This window comes from Corvus cornix, chromosome 5 (genome assembly GCF_000738735.6).
Source record: "Corvus cornix cornix isolate S_Up_H32 chromosome 5, ASM73873v5, whole genome shotgun sequence".
In the NCBI taxonomy this organism is placed as follows: domain Eukaryota; kingdom Metazoa; phylum Chordata; class Aves; order Passeriformes; family Corvidae; genus Corvus; species Corvus cornix.
This window is the reverse complement of record NC_046335.1, coordinates 21,777,545-21,803,123: the sequence shown is the minus strand read 5'-3', so window position 1 is coordinate 21,803,123 and position 25,579 is coordinate 21,777,545. Positions and strand designations below refer to the sequence as shown.

The 25,579-nt window shown below is 45.0% G+C and overlaps 1 protein-coding gene across 5 annotated transcripts in view; it reads left to right on the top strand.

Annotated features, from left to right (window-relative positions):
- The first annotated feature begins 4,022 nt into the window (after positions 1-4,022).
- The window catches only part of ADCK1 (aarF domain containing kinase 1), a 79,809-nt gene continuing 58,252 nt past the window's right edge, over positions 4,023-25,579 (top strand). The window contains exons 1-3 of one of the 5 annotated variants that reach the window (XM_039552698.1): positions 4,023-4,124; positions 6,976-7,113; positions 11,371-11,454. In XM_039552698.1, coding sequence (XP_039408632.1) covers positions 6,988-7,113; positions 11,371-11,454 — 210 coding nt within the window. In that variant the 5' untranslated portion in view covers positions 4,023-4,124; positions 6,976-6,987. Of the gene's footprint in view, positions 4,125-4,185; positions 4,687-6,975; positions 7,114-11,370; positions 11,455-25,579 lie in introns of those variants that run through there. The other 4 variants (XM_039552697.1, XM_010393425.3, XM_010393431.3 and 1 more) reach the window with 4 other exon arrangements.

The following is a 25,579-nucleotide window of genomic DNA, read 5'->3' as shown; positions in this document are numbered from 1 at the left end:
GTTGAGATAAAGACAGGGAGAGATCACTCACTAATTACTGTCATGGGCAAAACATGGGGACTGGGGGAGATGAAATGAATTTATTTTGAATTTATTAGCAATCAGATCAGAGTAGGATAGTGAGAAATAGCCTCAAATTAAAAAAAAAAAACCTTCCCCAACTCTCCCTTCTTCCTGGGCTCAACTTCACTCCCAATTTTCTCTACTTACCCTCCACCAGAAGAGCACGGTGACAGGGAATGGGGATTATAGTCAGTTCATCACACATGAATGTATGTTGCTGCTCCTTCTTTCAAATGCTAGAACTCCTCACACTCTTCCCCTGCTCCATTATGGGGTCCCCTCCCATGGAGAGCTCTCCACAAACTTCTCCAATGTGAGTCCTTCTCATGACCTACAGTTCCTCGTGAACTTCTCCAGCATGGCCCCTCCACAGGGTCACAAGTCCTGCTAACAAACCTGCTCCAGTGTGGGCTCCCCTTTACATAGGTCCACAGGTCCTGACAGGTCCTGTTCTAGGGGGTCACAGGGTCACAGCCTCCTTTGGACATTCACTTGCTGCAGTGTGGGGTCCTCCACAAGCTGTAGGTGGATATCTGATACACCATGGTCCTCCATGGGCTGCAGGGGTCTTCACCACAGGTTGCAGGGGAATCTCAGCTCTGGCACCTGGAGTATTATGACCCTGAGATTAGCTCAGCTGGCTAGAGCATGGTGCTAATAACACCAAGGCTATGGGATTGATCCCCCTGTGGGCCATTCACTGAAGAGTTGGACTTGATGTTCCTTCTGGGTGCCTTAGGATATTCTGTGATCTGGAAATAGCCACCTACTCCTCCCTCTCCTTGTTCATGGACCTTGGTGTCTGCAGAGCTGTTTCTCTCACATATTCCCACTCCTTTCTTCTCTGGCTGCAATTACGTCTGCACAATAACTTTTTTTCTCTTCTTAACTATGCTATCACAGAGGTGCTACCACTGTCACTGACGGCCTTGGCCTTGGCCAGCAGCGGGCCTGTCTTGGAGCCATCTGGTGTTGGCCCTGTCAGACATGGGGGACGCTTTTATCAGCTTTTCACAAAAATCATCCCTGTAGCCCCCTCCACTACCAAAACCTTGCCACACAAATCCAATACAAGAACCCATCAAATGTTTCCAATATTATGTTGATCTTTTAGGAAAGTATTTAACGCACCATTGTCTCACAGCCAGGAAGAAGGCAGATAAATTACCTTTACAGCACTTTTCCACAGAGGTTTGGATGAAAAACCTATTTATCCAGGAAAAAAGACTTGTCATCAGGATGTTTTCTTGAGTACAATGTCCTGGTTTATTACTCTTAGAAGCTGAGATCTTTTGCTTCAAACATTTCCATCCTTTTGGGTGTAACTGCATTCCTGCAAGTATGAATGGAAATGCTGCACAGTGATGCTTTCCTTGCTTTGTTTCAGTGTTTCCAGAATCCTGATGGGAAAAATAACTCCCAAAGAATTATTAGGAACCTTTTGGTCTCATTTGGTTATGGTCTCTGACATCCTTCTAAAGTATTAAGGATTAATTTTGGTAGCTGTAAAATACTGGTATTTGGTAGCTGTCCCAAATACTTCTACCGTGGGTTCCCAGGTATTATTGAATTGCAGGTTCTCTTTCTCAGAAGATATTGACTGGAAACAACACTGAGTTTCCTTCTTTTCACAATGGGAGAAAAATTCAATCAGAAATGCCAAGTTTCAAGTGGGTGACTATCAAGATAGGTATTTGCTCCAGATAATATGAAAATTTTACATTACTTTTGATGATTCAGCAGCATTTTTTCATTTACTGCTTTGTTCTTTCTCTCTTTTATTGTAATCTTTATTGCAAGAAGGCTTTAGTGGAGAGATTGGTTTTGCATTGAACCTTGAATATGATCATTTTATAAAATAATTTTCATTTCTTATAGTAAGGAGGTGAAGATTAGCTGTAGAGAAAGCTGGTTTTTTTTCCATTCTGCAATTATTTTCCTAGTCACCAACAGTTCTTTTATTCTTGATGAACACAGTTGTTTTACTGGCTCATTCTTGTGAATGGAGAACAGCAGGTTTTGGGATATTTATGATGCACATCTCTTTGGAATATCCTTAAATATAAGCTAATATTAGACAGCCATGTGTGCATTTCACTGAATGATCAATGCTAAGTATAGCTGCACAGGTTAGGTTATCAATTTACACTGCTTGAGGATCTGACCACATGATAGACAACATTTGGTTCACCTCCAGCAGGAGCAGGACAAGTGTTGCAACTCTTGTCATTGCAATCCCACTGGTGAGAGCACAAGAGCACCCCTCAGCACCAGGGGCAGATGTGCTGCCAGCCCACATGCTACATGGCTGTGTAGGTGACTGCTCACACCCAACCCTGATGTGTTGCAATACCCAGACTCACAAAATAAAATATTCTTAGTGCCCAGGTCAAACCCATACCCTTCACTAAAGAACAGGTTTGATTTCTAGTTGATAAAAACATCAGTGCCCCTTCAGCGTCTCTCATAGACGTGGAAAAGGAGGGCTCTGAGTTTGTAATTTCTACCTTCTCTCATGATTTCTGATATATGTTTGTATATGCCCATACATGCATGCAAGCTTTCTCCCTGCTGCAGAGCTTTTGGTGAGAAAACACTGAAAACCAAATGAAAAGGATAATAAAGATATTTTTATAAATACATTAATAGCAAAATGAGGGGCAAGGAAAACCTCCATACTTTACTGGATGTGGGGGGGAATATAGTTGCCAAAGGTGAGGAAAAGGCAGAGGTACTTAACACCTTCTTTGCCTCCATTTTCAAAAATAAGACACGTTGTCCTCAGGACAAATGGTCTTCTGAGCTAGTAGATGGGGACAGGGAGCAGAATAGCACCCCCTGTAATCCAGGGGGAAGCAGTTAGCGACCTGCTGAGCCACTTGGATGCTCACAAGTCTATGGGACCAGATGGGATCCATCCTAGGGTGATGATGGAGCTGGCAGATGAGCTTGTGAAGCTGTTCTCCATCATTTACCATCAGTCCCAGCTCCCCGGGGAGGTCCCAGATGACCCAAGGTTAGCCAGCATGAACCCATCCATAAGAAGGACCAAAAGGAGGATCTGGGAAACTTCAGGCCGGTCAGCCTGACCTCGGTGCCCAGCAAGTTTATGGAACACAACATCTTGAGCACAATCACACTACACCTATAGGATGCCAGCATGGATTTTGGAGGGGCAGGTCCTGCCTGACCAACCTTACTTGCTTTAAGGACCAGGGGACCTCCCTGGTATATGAGGGGAAGGCTGTGGATGTTGTCTGCCTGGACTAGTGAAGGCTCTGGAGCACAAGTCCTATGAGGAGTGGCTGAGGGAGCTGGGGTTGTTTAGCCTGGAGAGAAGAGGCTCAGGGGAGACCTTATCACTCTCTGCAGCTGCCTGAAAGGAGGTTGTAGCCAGGTGAGGGCTGGCACCTTCTCCCAGGCAACCAGCAATAGGACAAGAGGACACAGGCTGCGTAAGGGGAGGTTTAGGCTGGACATTAGGAAGAAGTTCTTCACTGGAAGGGTGATTAGACACTGGAACGGGCTGCCCAGAGAGGCAGTAGAGTCACTATCCCTCGAGGAGTTTAAGAAAAGACTGGATGTGGCACTTAGTGCCATGGCCTAATTGACAAGGTGGTGTTAGGTCATAGGTTGGACTCGATGATCTTAAAGGTCTTTTCCAACCTAGTTGATTCTCTGAAATATCCTTAAACGTGAAATTTTTTAAGAGTGCAGAAGATGGGTTTTCTGAGAGCCCCACTGATAAAGCGGGATTGCGTTACCTGCAGTTACCGAACGGGAGGAGGTAACAATCCTGCAATCCGGGGTTGTTACGGGGCTGTCAGCGCATCCCGGGCGCTGTCGAAGCGCAGAAGCTCCCTCCACTCCCCCCGCTGACTCCCCCGTGGGCTCGCCCAAGGGCCGCCCCTTGCAGTCCCGCCGCGCCCCCGCCCCTCCGAGCGGCCGCGGCCGGAGACTACGTTTCCCGGCGTGCCGCGCGGGACCGGGCCGTACCGTGTGCGAGGTGGAGGGGGAGCGGCGTGGGGCGCGCGCGGGTTGAAGTGCTGGCGAGGCGGTCGGTAAGTGCCGCTCTGAGCGCCGGCGGAGCGCTCGGGCCCTCCCACCCTCGCGGTGGCCTCGGCCCGTGCCGGGGACTCCGGGCCAAGGCGGCGAATGCTGCCCGCAGCTGCGGCCCCGGTGGCGGAGACCCGGTTGCCGCACGGCTTGGCGAGGCCGGGGTTGTTCGTGGAGGCGGGAGCGGCGCGGGGCGCGGGTGCTGCTCCGGGAGACCCGGGCCCCGTCTGAAGGAGAACCGAGAGCAGGCAGCGCCGGCCCCTTGTGTCCTTCCCGGGCAGTTCTCGGGCGCGGCGGCGGACGCGGGCTCGGGGGCCGGAGCGGCCTGGCCGGGGCTTTGAGCGGCCCTGGGTCCCCAATGCCCTCGAGGCGGTCAGCGATCGCCGCCGCTCCCGGTCTGGACAGGTGGCGATGGGGTCACCTTCGGGGCTCCGACTGGGAACCGGCACCGTCCCGGCTGCCTCTGGTGGGAACAGAAGTCCAGCTGTAACGCGAGGGACCCTTCCGTGAGCGAAGTTGTGTGAAAGTCAAAGAAACCATCTCACCTAGGTGAAAAAAGAGCTGGAGGTGATCCATCAATGCAGGGCTTAATAACGAGAGGCAGTGACATCCCAAGGCTTGTTTCACAGCTGACAGGGCCTTTAAGATATCCTTAGGGGTGTCGTAATGGCTCATTTACATGGAAAAGGCTCCCCTATACCTTATGCAAAACTTTGAAATACAATTTATTCCAGAAAATTCTATTTCTGTACCTTATATTGGCGGGGTTTTAATTATTTCCTTTTTATTGCTACAACATGTTAAGCATGAAAGCAGGAACTTTTTTGCTGAAGAATTCAGCTTCTCTGCCTGTTTATTTGCTACCTAAAGTTCCCATCTTCTGTTCGTGTAGAGCTGGCGGGTATGGCAATAGATGTGATGTAACAAACTGCAGATTATAGCTTCAGGTAGGAATACAATGCAAGAACAGATGGACCTGCATTCTGCTTTCAATAAAATGTTCTGTTAGCAATTGAGAAAGTGAAGGAAAAAGGAAAAAAATAATGAAAAAGAGAGGCATATTTTCTGTTAAGAAAATGTCACTGCACCTTTTACTTTTCAATAAATGAAATGTCCAAGGAGCACAAATGGTTTAATTAAAACACTTTGCAAAAAATGACTTTTGAAGGTGACAGAGGATACAAGAGATCTCTGTACAAAAAAAGATTGGTCCTGCTGGAAGAACCCCCAAAATTTCTAGAATTCCAGTGAGGCAGGGGAAGGAGGGCAACTTTTTTTTTTGTAAAGTGCGTGTTCGTTTGGCTGCAGTCAAGAGCCCAGGTTTATTTTTTGTTGAGTTTTGATCATAGATTCAAAGGAACCCTGGTCAGCCAGCTACCCATTCTGACAGGAGAAAGAGCTGGGGTGCTGCAGGCAATTCTTACAGGCACTGACAGAGTATGTCTCAGCTTTTCTGCCTCGCAATTACCTAGGGCATGTAAGGAAATAAAAGGAAATAATAAAGTTTAGCTAAGGTTCAGGTACAAAGGTCTCTTGTGTTATATTAGCTTATTTTGCTGATTGTGTTCTTGTGAACTGTTTTTGAAAGACGTGACCTGTGTCACTGCATGTGTTTTTTGGTTACAAGGCTTCCAAGAGAAAAGGCACAAGCCAGACTGACCCTGCTAAAGGTTCATAATGAGAAGTAGGAAAGTTTCTCAGTCAAGCCTAGGAGTGGGAGGATTAGTAGACTCCATCTTGGTGGGGTGAGAGCCTGCACTGTGTCGAGGGTGCTCCTGAGAGCTTGCAGAGTAGGTGACCATACCTTTTGATTTGTGATAGAAGCAGAAGGAATAGTGAATCATATTTTCTGCCCAATACCAGCCATAGGGAAAGGAACAAAAAATGTACCTAATTTGTTGTTTTCTTTCAGGTCTGAGTCCTCTAAGATGACATAAGGAAATGGAAAATATATATATTAATGTGTAAAGAGTTACATGTTGATGCTACTTTATATACTGCAAACAGTGAATGTAGTGATCCAAAGTGCTTAGTGTGGGAAATGTGTTCATTCCCCGCCCTTGTCTCACAGAAAACATGTGGTTGAGAAGTGTCTCACCCCAGGCCTGTATTGGGCCTGTGACAGAGCTAGGAATAGGCTGTAGATTCCTGCAGATGAGTGTTCTGCCAGTACAGTTCCTGTCTGGCACTAGAATGGGATGGTGATAATGAGAAAACAAATCTCACTTGGTCACTCTCATCAGGTCCCCCATCCCCTGCATTCTCTCTGGTTGTCTGGCACTGACTGCTGGAGTGGCATACAACATCCTGGGATGCATTGCCTCTTCCTAGACCACTCATCATCAGTGTGGAACTTTTAGAACTAGCCTGGTAGAGTTTCTAAAAAGCTTTGGGTGCTGTTGATATTGCAAGTCCTCTTTTGAAACCCTGGTTTTTTATATCTTCTGTTGTTCCCCTTATAATCTGCCTATGCTGTGATATCTTCAAAAATTTGTGTTGAAGAAATACCTGTTGCTAGGATCAGAATTGACTTCTGGTGATCTCATGTCCACCTGTTGTGCCTCCTTGAAAAGCCTTTAGGATCCTGAACAAATGTTTTGTTGCACATATGCAAGGTCTAGCAGTGAGTTACTTCTGGATTTGTGGCCCATAGACACTGTTGAGTTAGGAATAGCAATGAGCAACTTACCCGCAGTTGCTGGGTGATTGCATGAGCTCTTGGCTGGGGGCAGTGGTAGCAATGTGTCATTAGGAAAGGAGCAATTAAAACTTGGATTGTCAGGTCCTCTGGGGCTGTAGGCATCAGATCACTAAGTCCTTATCAGATGTTACAGTTGCTGTTTTGTGTCTTGGCAGGGTTCATCAGTCATGGCACTAAGGGCATTGAAATTTGCCTCATTGACAGCAGCTGCTTCTGGCATCTATCTGTATGGAAACAAGTTCCTGGATCCTAATGATTTTGGAGTTGTTCGTGTGGGCCGAGCCATTGCCACAGTAAGTTCTACCATAGTAATGTGCAGGAAGATTCCTAGATGGGTAAGGGAATTGAAGTTCACAAGAACTTGTGATTTTCTGCATTCCCTGTCTGCATTTTCATTTGGCAGCTGGCTCAGGAAATCAGAAGATCTGTGGGGAGCTCTTCAAGTTCTTGACACAATGGGGAGAAAGGGGGTGAAAGGATATAAGGAATACAGCTGTTGTTTGCACATTTTGGAAAGAGAAAAATGGAGATACCGAGCTGCAGAGAGCTGTCTCTGCTTTCCTAGATAGGGTGAGACCTTCAGAGCAAGGGCTCACTTTGGGCCCACATTTTCATCAGCCGCCCTTCAAGGTCAGTCACCCAGGTGTGGTGTCTGGGTGCCTTTTAAGAGTGACTTAGTTCAAACCCTCTTCTCTGCATATGCTATTTCTACATTTTGTTATAAGGATCCTGGTTGTATTGATAAACTAGGGTAGCCATTGCCCTATGACCCTTGGTATGAGGTTTGGGGAGAGAAGGACTGGTGTTTTGAGGATCATTCTCAAAGCAAGAGTAAAGTGAGTACGGGTGATTACATACTTCTGAGATTGGAGTGGTTTCCAGATTTGTAAAATAAATGCTGTATGTGCCTAGCATCATTGATATTTCTCAGAAAACTGGGAATGGAGACTGCTGCCTTCTCCTTGAGGATGCTCACTGATGAATCCATGAGCAGCCAGGAACATGGAGAGCAGAGACTCTAGAGGGGGTATCAGTCTCCTTGTACCTCACTTGTATTATACATCTGTCACTTCAGGCCACAATCTCCATCATTTACGGACCCCCAGTGGTAAGCAGCTGTCTGTCTGCATTTTCTGTGACTTTTAAGCACTTCATTAATGAGTTTTACAGGGAGTCAGCTCCTGAGGGCAGATGCAATAAGAAACAAGCTCTGTGGGTTGGCTCAGGTGCCATGTGCGTGCAGCATCATAAACTGTTGAGAAAAATGAATGCTTATTTTGAAAGGGTGAAGGTAGAAATACAAACTGTAATCTTTCCTTCTTACTTAATAAGTGCTAAGCTTCATCCTCTGTCCCTGACCATAAGGTAGCAGCTCTTTCCATTCTAAAGCACAGGAAATTGAAGCATGGAGAGGGAATGCACCTTCTTGTGGCTGGAGGAGAATCTGTTATTCAGGGTGTTTGGGTTCTCCAATCTGCCCTTGAGTTCTGCCTGCTTGACCAGTGTTTCTCAATCTTTCTTAAGCCACTGTTTTTCTGGTAATCTACTGTTTAAGACAGAAGTAAGTGAGAAGTTCCAGTGATGAGGCTGTGCAGTTGGTCTGTGTTTTGAGTGATGGTGAGAGATTACTTTCCTGAAGAACAGGATGTAGGAGAAAAGAAGTATTCTTTGCTTTAGATGCTGGCAAATCACAGACATGCTTGACTTTCATGTTCTTTGCCTTCAGGGAGGTCACAAGTCATTGGCTGTAAAGCGCTTCACTGGTCCTGCTCTTAAATGCATTAGAGGGTTCTGCACCCATAGCTGCAAGCAGTGACCCCCAGAACCAAGTTACCAGTGCTCAGTCTTCTGTAGGTGATGGCAGCATGTGTTTAAATCTGTGTATATACTTTTATAAAAGAATGTTCTGTCTCTTTCTGAATTCTGTTTCCTCTGGTATACATGACTGCATGTATTTGAGTTGTTTCTGAGAGATTCTTTAGTCTTGCTGCACCAGTGACCTCTACCTTCCCTGCTCCTTGTTGGACAGTCAGAAGTCAGCTCTCGTCTGAGCACAGGCAGCCTGAACTGCTGTCATTCCTTAGCTGCGGACCAGATGAAGCCAGTAGAGCAGACATTCACTTCTAAGAAGCTCAGCTTTGGGATTGTTCTTTTTGTAAATCAAAGATAAGTCTCTAGCAAACAAGTGATTTTGGATATTGGATATTGGTGACATCTACATGTACCTAAAGGATCTGTCCTTCAATCTAGCCGTGCCCAGGCTTCTTACCTGGATGCTTGATTCCATCATTGAGCCATAGCCAAGGAAAATTCAGATTCTAATGAAGAGACTGCAATTCTTAAGAACTAATAAGTTCAGCAACAGCAGACACAAAAATTTAAGACAAGTTATGGTGGGGCAAACAAAAGAGAAGCCTGGAGAAAGGAACACACGAGGATCAAGGAACCTGACGTACAACTATGAGACTCTGGACAGATTTAATCTGAGTTTGATTAGAGAGATTTGAATCTGGTTGTATTTTAAGTATGTTAGTTCAGTAGTTCTTTGCAGACTCTGTAAGAAGCCTGATGAAGCTCACTAGTAGAAAATTTTTTTTTAAGCCTCTGTTTAGGGAATTGGCTCTTGCTTGTATATGGGTAGACAGCTATTCAGGGGGAACATTGTCCCATGACTTGGTAAGATCTGAGGATAGGTTTAGGAGCAGTAGAAGAGTGTACAGTGTTGAGAATTCATTGATACCAAAGTGGGACATTTAACACTGGACAGGATGCAAGCTCAGTGAAAGTAACCTGGCATTTGTAAAGGGAGAGACTTGTATATCTTTTTATAATTCCGAGCTTCAGTCTCACACTGTAACATGAATCACAGCACTAGTCTTGGATGAGAACGAAGTCAGTGGCGTGGGCAGCTTCACGCTGCAGAGAGTTTCTGTGTTCTGGTAAAATTAGAAACCTGGCAGAGCCATTGTGCATTTGCCATATTCTTTTGAGAGTATACCAGTTGTTTTGGTTATGTGGAAGGAACATTCTGTGCAGTAGCTAGACACGGGGAGGGATTTGGCAATGTCAGAGTTGCCTATCAGGATCATCATAATATTAATTTAGTGTTTAAGATTACAGTGTAATTAGCAACCGCTTAATTAATTCCCTCTTCCTCTGTAATACAGGCCAATCTGTTAGCTGCTTCTTTTTGAGTTGGAGGTGATAATTACCCTCATGGACCAAAGATAAAATAAGAACCAACTCAAGCCTTCATGCAAGACTGATTTGAACCTTTGAAGTTGTGAAGATGCTTTGAAAATTTTTTCTTCTGAGTGGTCTCTGTAGCTTTGCAGCTCCTGAGTTCATCAGGGGTAAGAAAGCCTGAAATGCCAGAAAAAAAAATTTGCTGTGCTCAGTTTACAATTTGAAAAACAGGAAACATGAGAAACCTAACCTCCACAAGGAGGGACTGTGTCTGTTACTGATTCCCAGCTTGGTCCACTCTTGGATGCATTTCTGAGCTTTTGAGTCTTTCCCTCTTGTCTGTTCTGCTGCCTTTGTCTCAAACCAGGTTTGATTCCCTTGCCTCCCTGGTTTTCATGATAAGTCGACCGTACTTTGTACCCTTCCTGGGCATGTTTATGGTGAAAGGGGGGGCTAGTATCCTGTGCCAGATACTCCCTTCAGTAGGGAGATTTTAGGAAAACTGACTTTGATGGAAGTTACACAAAAGGTTCTTCATGGCAACGATCTTGAAGTTCAAATTAGTTAGTGGACAGGCTCCCCTAGGTGTATATCCCCTTTTCTCCCTCCAAACATGACCTGTATGTTTCTCTTCCATTCACTGATGTTCTGACTGTGGAAAGAGAGGAACTTTAGTGATAGGAATTGTGAAATACCCTAGATCTGTTTTCAGAAATCATTAAGGCACTTAAGAATATAATTCCATTGTCCATGGCAATGTCTAACAGGCTTTGGCTGGATCCCATATCCTGGTTTTGTAATTGGGTTTTCGACCCTTTGGCCCCATAGTCCTTTGTGCAGTTGAATACCCCCAAAAGTACTGCTGCTTGTGCTAATCTATGAGTTTGTCTTCAGTCACTCTGTTCCCTCCTGAGCTTCTACCCAGAGCAAGCAAGTTAGGCAGTTTGGAGGTGTGAAGTGTGGGATAACTGATGGGGTGCAAACGGAGTCTGGATGGCCTCTGTTACTACCAGCAGACCCTACTGTGGAAGCTCCAGATGTCTGACCGAAGATGGGAGTCTGCTGTGCAAGGTGCTGTACAGAGATTAGGAAAATGCTTTGAGCGTCTCAAATAGAAGATGGTATAGGAATGCCAAGTGTTGCTTATTTTTAATAGCTACATATCAATCAGGCCCCTGCACTTCTTTTTGTAAGTGTTCATTGAAATGAAAATATTTTCATTTAATTTATTAATGAGTCTGTTGCTATAGGCTTCACTGTGAAGCCTAAACTTTGAAGCCTAAGGTACATACATTCTCTTTAACAGAAGTCTTATTGTTTTGATAACTGCAGAGCTTGCTCAGCATTTTTGGTTTCATTTGCAGACAGCAGTTATCACCTATGACTACCTCACCTCTCTTCGGAGTGTCCCATATGGATCAGAGGAGTATGAATTCCTCAAATCACAGGTAGGTAATAGCACTGAACTGCATTCCTTGGAAACTGCAAGGCACAGGTGTGTTGCCAAAACCATTCCTGTAATGCTGTCAGCTTAATAATTCAATATGCTTTCTACCTGATTGTTAACAGCAATATTAGATAACAGCCCCATATTAGATAAGCATCTTGCAGGACTTGCATTGCCCAGTGGAGGAGGTCCGGTCCTTTGTCAAAAGTAGCCATATGCATCCAGTGCTCACTTAAGTCCAGTAGAGACTCAAGTTCTTGGTGTATGTATTTGGGCTCTGTTACCACATCTCTGCTGCCCAGACTGGTTGTGTGGAGGTCAGCTGCTGAGAGTGGCCTGGCAGTGCTTTCTTATTCTGCTTATTGTTTGGTAATGGCCATAACATGAAGGCTGAGGGATTTAAGTAAACAGAGTGTGGCGAAAAGGAAATAATAAAGATGAATCAGACTTGCAGATCTCTGAGGAAATGACAATTGTGCAAAGAAGTGTATATCTCATTGTGAAACACTCTGTTGTGTTTTGATGTCAGTAATTAACAATAATAACAAAAGCATTTCTAGTGAGAAGGAAGACAAGCACCCCCACTGCTCCTCTCAAGTCTTGTGCTGCACTGTTCATTCCAGCCTATTGCCCTATAGTTCATTGAGCTGTGAATGACACCTGGTTTTAGTTGATCGCTTGTGATGTATGTTAGCCTGGGTTTCTCTGCTATTCTAGTTCAAGGCCTCTTTGGAGTGGGAAGTACAGCTTGTGCCAAATTAGGCCAGTCTGCATAGCATGTTTGAAGTAAGGTCTTTAACCTCTTTTCTCTTCCTGGTGCATGTAGGATTTAGGCCACTGATGGGGTTATAATGCATGGAGTGGTGCTCTCCAGGGATTCTGAGACTGGGGGGAATGTAAAGCTGGAAACAGCCTTGAGTAAGGTAGAAATCAGTTACATTGGACTCCAGCATGCTTTGGTATTCCTCTGGCAGAAAATCCACATCTGGAATGGTTTGCAGAATGGCTTCCTTAGGCTTGTTGTCATCCTCTCCTGTTTAAAGATGCTAAGCTGTTCTGATGTAGCTCCCCATCCCAGGTGAGTGGCACTGATGCCCTGGCATAAACTGGAGATAGGTGTGTTGGAGTCTGGAGCTTCACTTCCGTCTGCCCGTGTCTCTGCCCTGTACCTTTGAAGTCTGGTTTGCAGAAGGGCTGCCTGTAGCTTCCTTGAGCGACACCCAAGTTGTGGAGTTATCAGTGCTGTGGACAGCTTATTGCTTGGCAGAATTTGCAGCAGCTGTTGCAAATTCCTCACCTTTTGCCATGTATCTCCATGGTTTCATTAACCTCTGTCATGCAGGTTGTGATGATTTGTCAATCCATGCCCCAAGCAGCCAGAAAGGGCCCTGTTTACTAGCATTGCACAGAGCTGTGGCCTCCCTGCTTGGCAGCCAAGACTAGCTGAGTCAGCCCCTGCATGGGGCAGAGCCAGTGGCAAGTACAGCATGCCAGCATGGCCAGCACTAGCCTTTGGCTGCATAGAGGGACATGAGCTAGGAGACAGAAGGAAGTTGGCACAGGCATAGCATGAGTTGGCGAAACTCGTTGACCATGGGATGCCTGTCCTGCTGTTGACAGGTGTTATGGAGTGCCACCACTGAGTCTGGCAGGAACACCACTTACGGGTTCCTCCGCAACATCCCTGTAGAGTTTGTGCCAGTAAAGCATCAGTTTGGCATGGGAGATACTTTGGACCTGGGCAATTGCACACCAAACTGTTAATCTCAGTGCAGTTTTAAGTGGATGGCAACCAAGTCTTTACCACCTTGCAGCTCTTTTAACTCTCTGTGGCGGCTGATTCTGTTGGTGTTGTACTAGCTCAGAATGACTTGTAAGAAGTTGCCCCATTGGAGTTGGTACTTAAGATTAGTCACTGGATAGGGCCAAGAGGATGTGAATGCCCCTCCCAAATTAGTGTTGTAACAATACTTAGCCAGATGTTGCTTCTACTAGCTTCTGTCCTGGATAGATCTCTGGTACTCTCAGCCCTTCATCTTACTCTGTTTCTGTCCTTCTAGTGAGGCCAGCTTAACCTCCTCTTGATATACTGAGAGTTTGGAATTTCTTTTAAGTGTGTGTATAAATTGGCTGCTGATTTCCAGATGCAGTTTTGGTACTGTGCCTAGAAGAGAGATTCTGTGAGGGAGGGTGTATCTATATGTGTGTATGTGAGATCTGGGGACCGTGCTGATAGTGCCAAAAGGTCTGAATGCAGTTGTTGTGCCTCTCTCCAGTGTGGGGTGCAGCTGCATATGTCTGTGAGGTGCTTGCAGCTCGGAGTGGAAAAACAGTTTTCTCTGTGGATCTCCTCCTGGATAGAGCATACTGGTGATGCTACTTCAGTGCAAATAATGCTTAACTTGTTCTCCGTGGATTTCCAGTGAAACATTAAACTGGAGTCTCTAAATTAAATGGCCTTGAATGAGAGATGGGAAGCTTCAGTGGCAGCACCAGTCCCCTGAGCCTATTGGGGCCAAACAGGGACAGAGTCATTAGGAAACAATTAAATGCAAAGCAGATTAAGAAGGAAATGGGTTCCCCTGGGACTTTTAGTCAGGTTCCTGCTTAGCTCCAAGGAATTATCTTCAATTTTACTGTATATTTCTGTCCCTTGTGGACCACTTTTGATGCTAATAATCTAAGCCCCTCAGTTTTCAGCACTTTTTTATCACCAGCAGATTGGGGGTATTCTACTACTTTCCATGAGGCAGCAAGCAGTAGATGGGAATTCACTGTGTGTCCTGAGGTTAGTCTGCCTCTCCATGGATCTCCTGTCAGCTAGGAGATACGAGAATCCACTTTCCAGATGGCGCCCATAGCTGTTCCTCAGCAACAACCACTTTTCATTCCTGCCCCTGCCTGTAGCAGAGATGAACCTGCTTATGTGCTCAGGCTTTATGTCCTTCCCAATGGTTGCTTCATCTCACCACTGGTGGCTCGACCACATTGGCAGCTTGATCTTTCTCCTGAGTTAGGGGTCCTTTCCTGGTGTGTGGGCCCTTTTCCTGCATATGATGCCAGTGTAATGCCAGTGTACTGATGTCAAGGCCAGTGGTAGCCATGGCTGGCTCCAAGACATCGTATGTCTGTAGGTCTACTGTCAGGAATATTAGGGGAGTTATGACCATTCTTTCACTTCATATCTGTTTCATTAAATGATTCTGGACATCTCTGCACATATAAGCTTGGGCATTTCTTTTCATTTCTGCTCCTGCTTGCACTGGGCCAGAGGAAGATGGAGGGCAGCCTGCTCGGTGCCATTCCTTACCTTTTGTTTTCAAAACAATTTTATTCTGTAGGAGGCTACATTTTTCTGACATTCTTCTGCCTCCTGGAGTGTTGGCCCTTCACAGTGTTTGTCTCCTCAGTATCAAGTCAGCCTACCATGTGACATTTCCAGTGGTTTGCTCTCAATGTAGCACCTGGATGTCTTGGCTGACACTTCCTACATTGCTGGCGTCAATTTCTGTTGATCCTGCTGTCAGTCAGGAGGTGTGTCACAACATGCAGTTTGTTTAAGGGCTGGTATCAATGGAATTCTGAGTTGTCAGTGTAGTAAGAGGATTGCAATGGGTCAGTTGTCTTGCAGATTTTGGCACAAGTGGCCACAGTTGAAAATCTTGAGCAGGACATCTTTTTGTTGTTTTCCTCTGTAAGACAAAAGGTTACTGCTGTGAATTTTGGTTTTTTTTTTTGTAATAAGGAGGAGACTGCAAGGAGAAAAAGGATCTGTGGTCAAGGTATCTCAGAAGACAGTGGGAATCCATTCTTGAATTAACTTTGTTGGCTATAAAATTGCTTTGTCAGGGAAAAGCCATTTGGGGAGGTTAATTAAATCTCCTCCTTTTGAGAGCAGAATGAGGATGTTCTCCTCATTCAAACTTATGGTTATTGGACTGTCAGTACCCGGGCAAATATTTGGAAACTGTAACCTTGTGCCATCATTATACAGAATACGATTTCTTGCTCCTTGGAGGCTCTTCCTGTCTTTGCTATGTTTGCTTTTCACAGTGAAGTGGGTGTTCTCAAAATGAGTTTTGTCTCACAGTGAAGTTGTCCAACTGAAGGATCTTGGAAAGAGCAGGAATGAATGTGTGTGTGTGTGTGTGTTTTCAAAAATAATCTATAGTTTCTGGATAGTTCAAACCAATGAAATAGCCTGTGTCTTTGGACTTCCCTTGTGATTCAGTAACACCATGTGCCTTAAATATTAAGTGATGTCCTAAAACAGTTTCTTCCTGATGGAGGTGGACTGCATCTGTAGAGAGAAGTCCTCAGGAACTCTCCACAGCATTCCTTCAAAAAGGCAACTGTGAATGGAGACTGTGGGCTGTTCTACACTACAGACAGTGTGTGCAGTGGTGGGTCTACTTGTGCTTCAGCCTCTGGTGAACTGAGGTGAGAAGCAAATGAACTTCCCTATGAGACACGAAATAACCATTAGGTGGCAGTGACTTTCTGTCACCAAACTAAATGGGAACCAGTAATAGAGAGGTGAAGAGCTTCAGAGTCATCCACAGTCCCTGAGCTGATCATGTTTGGTTGCCCTATTACCTGCTCCCCAGGATATCTCTTCATCTAAAAGGCATGGTCGACACTAATGCAGTCTAGAAAAGCTACTGTCAGGGCCAGCTGGTGGCTTGATGACTCTACATTTGAGCACTGCTGTCTAGCAAACTTCCTGCTAACGCATAAAGCATGAAAGCTTTGCACTGAAATCACATAACAAGCTGTAAAAGAAATCTTCTAATTGCAAGACACTTCCTTTTCCTCCTTGTGCTTTCTGGAGTGGTGTCAGCTGAATGCTCTGGCCATAGCATCTCTAGGTTTTAATTTTGTAGCATTAGGAAGGTCCATTTTTGGGGGGATCTGTGCCTATGAAACTAGATGTTCTTCAGTCATCTGTGGTGATTTATTCAGAGAAGTGGACCATCTACTGTGACATTTTTGAAGGAGCAAGAAGGAGATAAGTGAGGGGAAGGAGGCAGTGCCTCGTTTATTGCATCTTTTTTCCTGGCTGTGCACACTTGTCCCTGAAGTGCTTTGCTCCAGGAGCATGACTATGACTTGTCAGGTGCTCGACTTTCCTGAGTGTCTGTCTCAGCTTCCCAGCAGGAGTGACAGTGTGCCTGGGGAGCATTTAGCTGTCTCTCCTCCAGATGGGGCTATCCCTTTTCATTTGAGTCCCTGAGGCCCTTACCACGTTGCTTTCTTGGAGCTGCTGGAGAGGTACATAGAAGCCAGACTAGTACCTGAAGAACATCTCATCTGGTAGAGTGAGGAAACCATTAAGAAGCCCTGGGAGGATGCAGGCTGCAAGGAGCTTGCATCTTAAGAAACATTATAAAAGGAACAAATGAGAAGTGGAGAAATAATCATGCTTTACTTAGTGTTTGGACTATGCCTTGAGTCCCAGTGTGAAATGAATGCTAAGCAGTGCAAAGTCGAGGTATGGCAGGAGATGGTATCTTCTCTGAAGAGCTCATGGGCGTGGTTGATTTGCCTAGATTTCCACCCTAGATGTGAGTGGTGCAAATAGATGTGAACATGGAATTTTTCAGAGGCTGAAGGTCTGTGTAAACAGGGAAGGAGGCAAAAAGCAGAAATTACGTAGGATGCTACTGTAAGTGACTTAACACTGATCCCATTGACATTGGATCAGGCCCTGATTAGGGATGTTTTCTTAATGAAGGACTGTGTAGCCGTGAACTACTGACCAGTTTATATGGTTCACAGAACACAGAATCACAGAATATTCTGAGTTGGAAGGGACCCACAAGGATCACTGAGTCCATCTCTTAAGGGAACGGCCCATATGGTTGTTGGAGGCCACCTGTAAAATCCGTAGAGCTGACAGGTAGCCAGTACTTAACCTATTTTAAGAACAGGAAGACAGCTGTCTTGAGAGTACAATGATCTTATCTGAGACTAGGAAAAATAGATAACCTAAAAGTTTCGTTTGGGGATAGTGACCTATAGTTGCAATGTCAAAGTGGACTTCTGAAGTGTTTTGTTTGCTCTGTGAGTCCTTGGCAAGACCCATATTGTGGATTCTATTCCTTTTTCTAAGGTTCTTGTAGTTAGCTTGCAGTGAAACACTATCTTGAAAGACTCCAAATTAGGAGTACAAATTAGATATAAAACCAGGGGTGAAGAGAATTGGTGGCATGCAGAGGATATTTAATGTATCAGGCCAGGTTGGAATTTCAGAGCAGGACTGAATATTGTAGATTTGCTCTGCTAAACCAGTGACCTTCTCACATTCTCCGCAAAGTGGATCTGATAAAAGAATGTGCTGGAAGGCAGCTCACAATTACCTGACCTGTCAAGCAAGTGTCTTCATTTAGTCAGTTAAGTCAGTGGTGAGGGAATTGCTGTGGTGGGTGGTGTCTTGCAAACACTCATCTGGACTTGTTTGCAGTGTGGGAGGCATCTTAGTGGGTTCCAGGCAAATCCTGTGAACGTATGTGGGGGCTACACTGTTTGCATACTTGAGGGAAAGGTCTCTCTGAAAGATACTGCTGTATTCTTCTATCTGGTGCCCCAGGACCAGGCAGGACTCTGTAAGGCCTGAGGAAGCCCTGCGGACTAGGAAAAAAGGAAGCTAAGTTTCTCTTGAACTGGAGTTGTTGATGATTTAGTTCTAGGAATAAACCAAAAGGTATTGTTCAATGTCAGGTTTTAAAGCTATCCCTTGCTTTATTTGCTAGAATGTTCAGGTGCCCTGCCTAGAAAATGTGCATTTTTGTACATCTGGACGGACTCATCTGTTTGCCTTAGACACATGCCAGTTTGTTCAGGTGGGAGTGCTTATAGTGAAGTAGCCACTTTTGAACAGAGGCAAAAGTTCAAAGATGGCTTTGGAAGAGTCAATCCACGATGGTAATCACATTCACTGCCACACTAGTTAAGCCTACTTTTGGTCCTACGGAACTGGCTTGGGGTGCCTTTATTTTTATTGGGTGTTTTGTTTACTTGTATCTTTTTTGGCTTGAGAGTTCTGTCTCAGTGGCTACAAGTTCTGCTGGCTACAAGTTCTGCTGATGGTGCACCATTCAGAGCAGCTTGCTGCTCCTTCCTCTGCAGTAGCATCATTTTGGCAGGTCTGACACCAGTAACAACTTGTTCCTGTCAGTGTACTGAGCCAATGTGACACAGAAGAGGGCCACAGCCAGCAGATAAACAAGGATCATCTTTATAAAACCTCCACTCTGTTCTGAGCTCCACTTTAAAAAGGAATTTGCATGTGAGCTTGCACATGTATGAACCTATCCAGTATTTTATGAAATGCCTTCTGCCAAGCCTGGTTCCATTTACTATGTTGCTAGTTTTGCTGAATTTAGAGGTAAATTCACTGAAAAGGTCACTACCAGAATTGCTTTTCAAAAAAACCCCATGTCTTAAAATGTCTTTACTGCCTGTGCAGTCTTTGTTTGAAAATATACTCATTTTGAGTTGCCTGTGAACTCTGTAACTGTGCAGCCTGTTTGTTATTGTATCTGAACACAAGTTGTTTTTTACAGAGCTGTTGAAGGGCAGCAGGCTTTGTTTATTGTAGGACGGGTGTGTGAAGAGAAGTAGGGAAGATACTCTTTTCTCCCTCGGGCCCTTTCCTTGGCATTCACAGTCAGGCAGCACAGCTGGGCATTTCCAGAGCCTGGTAGGAGCTGTTTTATCTCTGCAATGCCCTGGCATCACCTGTTCTGTCTCTCTTTTTCCTCTCCAGGACAACTTCCCTGCTTCTATTTCTTGCAGTAAGCTGAGGTTTTGCTGTGGCAGTCTGAATTGGGAGTTATTCTGTGCCAATATACAGCGTGCTGATCCGTGACTGGGGAATGTTAAATTGGAATGATGGCTCCTGATGAGGAGATGAGATCATCTCTCTGATGGAGATTGAGAAACATCAAGGCTAATTATTAGCTGGAACTGCACTTTCCTCACTCTGAGCTGGTGCTAGTTCAGGACTGTGTGCTTGAAGACAAGAGGTGACTGCAATCTGATGCATGAGAGGGGCTCCCAAGAGCAATACGAGCTCCTGCCGCCCTGACTGGCAGGGTATATCCTCTGCAGCTTCCCTGACTTCCACTCTTCCCACAGTGGACTGAATCTGTACCAGAAGTGGTGTTTGATTCTTTTAAATCTATGTTTTGATTTTAGGGTAGCAAGTGTTCAGTAATCTGGTTAAGTACTGAGCAAAATGCATGCAGAAGCAGCTTCACGCATGCACCTCTCCTGGTGTATCCCCATCTGAATGCATGCAGCTTCCCACACTGGCCCTGCACAGCTGAGCTCTCTGTTCACTTGTACTACCATCCTGTACCAGGCCTGAATCAGCATCCTGCCTGCTCCATCTCTGTCCTTACCTCTGCCCACTGATGTCTCAGCCCAGGCTGCCACCTCCCTGGCCCCTGTGCTGTTGGCGGATTGGATGCAGGCTTACCCCACCTGGCCTCACATTTCTTGGTAACTCATGTGGGAAAGATTTGCCACAATCTTAATTTTCTGAGAACTGAGACCCAGGTGCTGGGAGGATACACTGCCAAACCTAGGCAGGACAGCTGCTGGCTACAGTTTTTCACACTTGTGTCAATGGCAGCCAGACCAGCAGGTTTCCCCTTCCCAGTCCCTCTCTGCAGTAGGATTCCCAGCTCTGGCACAGCTTGGTCCTCATCTGAGAAGACGAGCTCTACGTTGTGTGTGCCCTAGTTTCATTCCTGTAAATCTCACTTCAGAGACAGTCAGATGTCAGGTTCCATAACATGTTGAAATCCAATGAGCTCACGGCCCGAGGAACTCTTCCATTTACAAACAGCCTAGCAACCCACTATATTTCCTATGAGTATGGATAGAGTGAAGCCACTAATGCGGACATGAATTTTATTTGAAGGATACTAAATTTAAATAAAGTAACAATAAAGCGATCAAGCTCTGTCCTTTTGCAAAATCTTTGAAATGGTGGGATGTATGTGTAGCTAATAAAGGAAAGTTCCTTTGTAAACAGTGTTCGCTGCTTATAATTGTTGGACATATGTGTAGTAAATTAAGGAAGAAGCAATGTATTGGTAAGACCATTTACCCACATCGCATCCCAATGACAGATGCCCCTCCTTCCACCTGCATTGCTCAACAAATTTCTTCTCAAGAGGGGAAATGAATTCTCAATAGCAACATGCCTAGTAATTAACCGCACTGTAATTCTGATGTGCAATGCTGTCACCCACCATCAGATGGGAGTGGAAAAGGCACTGCATTTTGTTGATGGTGGAACATTTGTTTTCCTCATCATTTTGACACCAGAGGTAATTGCCGTTCCTGAAATATTCTCTTGCTACTATTACAAAGCAACTGTTAGGGACAAACTAATTATGAAGAATCTCGTTATGACAGATTAATAGGCCAAGAGAGGGGATTTCTTTTTTTTTCTTTAAGGCAACTGAATAGTAAAATCTAACAGCTCCCATATAACTGCTAGAAACACATGCTTCTCTGTAAGCCAGCATATTTTTTCTTAGAGGTGAGGGATTTGAAAAACTAGGACTAGAGTATAGAATGGGTTTCCAAGCTTGCTTTTATTAAGTTTTCGGTTTCCCAACATTATATGCCAAAATGAGCTAGAGTCTGGGTGTTGCCATATGGAGGGGAGGTCTTCATGGTTGGTATTAGACCAGCATCTTCTATCTGGGTCATGGTTGAGCAGCATCATGAAGGCTTGAAGTGAAGAATGCTGGACTTGTGATTTTTACGGATTTTAGAACAAGACACGAAGTCATTATCTGGGCTGCTTTATTGCCTCTAAGGGTTTTCTGTGTCAGGGAGGCCAAACTAATATGCTGGTTGAGTTCCAATGGCTGGTATGCTTGTGTCCCCCTGGAAGTTGCAGACTACCTGCTCCAAATTATTCTTATGGGGTGCTCTCTGGGAGCTGTTGCAATGTGGCTCAAACATGTCTGCTTTCCCGTAGTAGAGGGGATTGAGGCACCTTGCCTCCCTGTGACTGAACCAGTCTGTCAATGCTCAGAGGAGGAGGACTTCGAAATACCTGTACTTCTCACTGCTGTGTTTAAAAGCTCACGCAGTGTATGAGTAGTCTGGACAGCCATCCATGTAGACTTGGTAACTGTGCTTTCAAAGAGGCAGTTAGGTATGTAACTCGTGGCGGACTGACTACTATGCGGTGCTAGTGAATGCCAGGTTCATTAAGGGGGAGCCAATTATAGGCTTTGAAATAGAAATAATGTACAATTAAAGCTCCTGAATGAGGTCTGTTCATGTTCTCAGCTTTGCCTTGATGTCTCCCTCAAGTTGTCAGGAAACTACAGGCAACTACAGATCAAAGGATCTCTGTAGTTGGGACTGAGTCCCCTCTTACTATCTCCAGCCAGGTGTTTGTCCCTGAAGCACTCTATCCAAAAAAGGAGCAAATCTTCAGAGGTAATCAATGCACAGCCCCCATTCATGCCATGATCTCCTTAATGAAAGAACAGGGAAGCTCCATTCTTTTCCAGAGACCGAATCAAGACCATGTTTATGTCATTTTCTATCTTCTCCTGCCTGCTGACATCAACTCCCAGTTTCACTGTAACTTCATTCTTCTTTATGGGATCTCTGTGTGGAGTATGTAAATGCTTTAATATTAAATATTTGAGGCTAGAAGTCATAGATAGTATTAATTTTTGATTACTAGCATGTGCTTTAATTTCTTTGCTTCATGTCCATCTTGTGTTGTGCAAATTCTTTATGGTCATTTTTTTGCCGTGCAAATATTGTCTTTGGGAACATACACAGTGATTTTACTTGGCCAGTAAGATCTGATTCTTTGGAGGATCTTTGTCAGTATTATTGTTCTGTCAGGTTTTGCACCAATACCTTTTGTTTTGAGTTCACTATTTGCCTTCTAGCCAAGGTTAGACATTAGCTATCTTCGACTAGCCTGTTGATGGAGAAATATTGAATATGTAATTTTATATAAAGATGATCTCAGTTTTATTCCCTTCACAACCCTGGTGAGCCACAGCTAAGTGCAGGGGAGGCATGTACAATATTGTTCGTTGTGATACCTGCTGCAGTAAAGGCAATTGCCTCGGGTACTGCTGGAGGTAATTCCTTCTGCTTATTGTGGGAGCAAAAGCAGTCTACTCTGGATAACATGTGGCCTCACCTGGGCTCTCCTTTTGTTCATCTCAGTTTGGTGCCATGTCAGATATTCATGTTTTACTTCATTAAATTGCTATCTCATGCTCTTTTAAAGCGGTACTCTCATAGCCAATACAGGTTCTCTCTCTTCCTTGCGTTCCTAGCAGCCATAAGGATTCAGTAGACCAAATGCTACCTTCGCTGGCACACACACAAGCCAGTTTTTTCCAAATTCTGCTTCCACTGACACCTGCAGAAACCTATTGTTTTCAGTGAGAAAGCATAGGAGTGGCTGCAAGGAAGGGTTGGACCTTCTAATTGCAGTTTAAGAAGTCTATTGTGTATGAGTCAAAACAGACACTGCTCAGTCTCCCATACTGGTGACATTGATGGGATGCTAATAGACACCAGCTGCCTTTCTTGGTGTGGAGCTGTGTGGTGTCAACTTGATGAAAAAACTGGAGTTATTTATATATTTTTTTTTCACTGAAGTCAGCAACTCTGATGGATATCCAGAAGGGAGCAGACCTTCTGAGTAACAAAGAGACATTCCTTGTTTGTTTTTTTTTTTTTTGACACAGGCACTTTTTAAAACACAGAACTGCACTTTGCCATTGGTGATGACTTATCGGCACTGCAGCCACTCTCTGTTGGATGTGGTGCTATGACAGTCACTGCAGTTTTTTGGAATTGACAGCGTAATCCCATGGTTGTTATCTTTCCTGACTTCCTCGTCAATCCAATTTAATCACTTCTAGTTATTTCATGTTTTACTGTCTCTTTCCTTTTCAGGCATCCTGTTCCTGTGGGAAGAGGTCTGTACTTTAAAGGTCAGAGCTTCTCAGATTAAAGAAGGGGGAAGGAATCTGCCTCTGTCAGTTTGGTAATGGGCTGTACTCTCTTTAGAGACACTGCAATAGAAACCCTTCTTTCTGGAGTCTGTCACCCAGCTGAATGCTGGTGTGTGTCTGCATGGCTGTAAGAGAGGGAGCTGGCTTGCTCTGCTCCCCTGGCTGTTGGAGTGACCTGCCAGGAGAGAAGTTACATATGTACAAGGAGGAGAAGCTGCTGTTGCACGATTTAATCGCCTGATGTTGACTCAGATGGGTCCTGACTGGAGGTCAGCTGTGACGTGCAGCTGGTAGGGTGGGATTCGACTGTTGGGAAGAGAAAAATGCCAGCCCAGATTCTTCAGCGTTGATGAAGTGGATGTGACGATTTCTCCCCTCCAGCTGCAACGGCTGCCTCTGTGCTTCCTAGTTTTCTGCACATCCACAGTAGGAGAGCAGACTGTGAAGCTACCCTGTCTGGACCCTCAGCTGCTGAACTAGATGAGACTTAGCTGAGCTTTCTCAATGGTGCTTGGGCCATCCATCCTCATAAAACTCACCTTTCAGTGTGCCTTTCAGTCTGTCTTCTGCATGTTGGGGCTTCCTGTGGAGTCCATGGCTTTTCCAGCTCCATTTTATTGCAGGATGGAGTGTGAGAACTAAGGGAAGAGGCTGTCAGATCTCCAGCTTCATTCCTCCTGCTAGGATTCTTCACTTAGCTTTGAAAATGTGGCCAAATCTGTATGAGCTTCTGTGACAGCTAATTCCTACTGTGGCCTTGTTTGAGTTCTTCCCCCCACCCTCCTCATGGCCCAAGACCAGCCCTCACTTCCCATGCCTACTGCCTTTCCACGGTCTTCTTACATGGAAATAGCTGTCTGGGGAGTGTTCTCCTTTCAGGTCATTTTTACTGCACAACATCATCGTCTCTTGCTATTCTGTCAATAGTATGTGGTTTCTGCAGGGCGTGTGAGCAGCTCCTGTTTAGGGAACACTCCTGTGTGTAATACACAACTTGGTTGATACTGTTCCTTCCAGCAACTGAAAATATCAAATGAAACAGGGCTTAGCAGGACTGATGAGAGGGTGTGAGTGCCCCCCGCCCCCCAGCTAAATACAATGCTAAATAAGATGGTGTCTTTACAGTACTCAGCTTGTTTTCACTGGCATCCCATGTGGTTTGATCCAAGCTGAACTGAATTAATTTTGTTAGCCAGATTTTGAGAGATGCTGTGTCAAATTTATTATCATTTCGCCTGCCTCTGTAACTGGAGCTGCAGGCTCTGTGATCAGTGGATCAAGACATGTGCCTCATTTCATTGCGGCTTCTGTAAATGTCTCCGTGCCTTCTGCAGACATGCTGTTGAATTACTTCCTATCCTCCTTGGGTTCTCTGCAATGAAGCACAGGACAGATCTATTTGTATACCAGCTATCAGGACAACAAGGCACTGAATGCACTTTTCTGAACCTGCTGCCTTTGCAAGTACTAAATGTCTGTGTATACATGGGTCTGATCCTTCTGTCTTGGGCAAATCTGATCTGATCTTATCCTCATGTGTAACTAACCATTCATGATAATGTATGTGCCCCATGAGAGAGCCTGTGTGAAGGACCTCTTGAACAGTCACAGGGTAAAATAGCCTCAAGAGCAGAACCTTGTTCACCAGAGGTAAAGTCTGGGTGTAGGGAACTCAGCTTGACTCTCAGATTCCTGCTATAGGCACAGGAGTTCTACGGCCCAGTTATTTTAGCATGTTATTTTCCCTTTGTCTCTGACCAGCCCATCCCTGTGCTCCTTGTTTTCCTGGCTCAGGAGACTTACACAGAACAGTGCATTGTATCACAGAGGTGTCTAGAGGGGAAACAGCTGCTCTCTTCTGATTTTTATCCCGAACTGCCCAACAGCTAACTAATTGCAGCTCAGTTGCTTCTATTAGCTATTTACCTAAAATTGAGCTGGCTAATGAAAATGTTTCTAATTAATACGAGGCAGATTAAAACTCATTACAGCAAGGTCGTCAGTAATGAGAGATAATCAGAGCACAAATGACCGAGCTTGGAGAAAAATGAAGATGGAACACAAACAGGTGATCAGTGCTGGTTGTGCATGCGCCGGCCA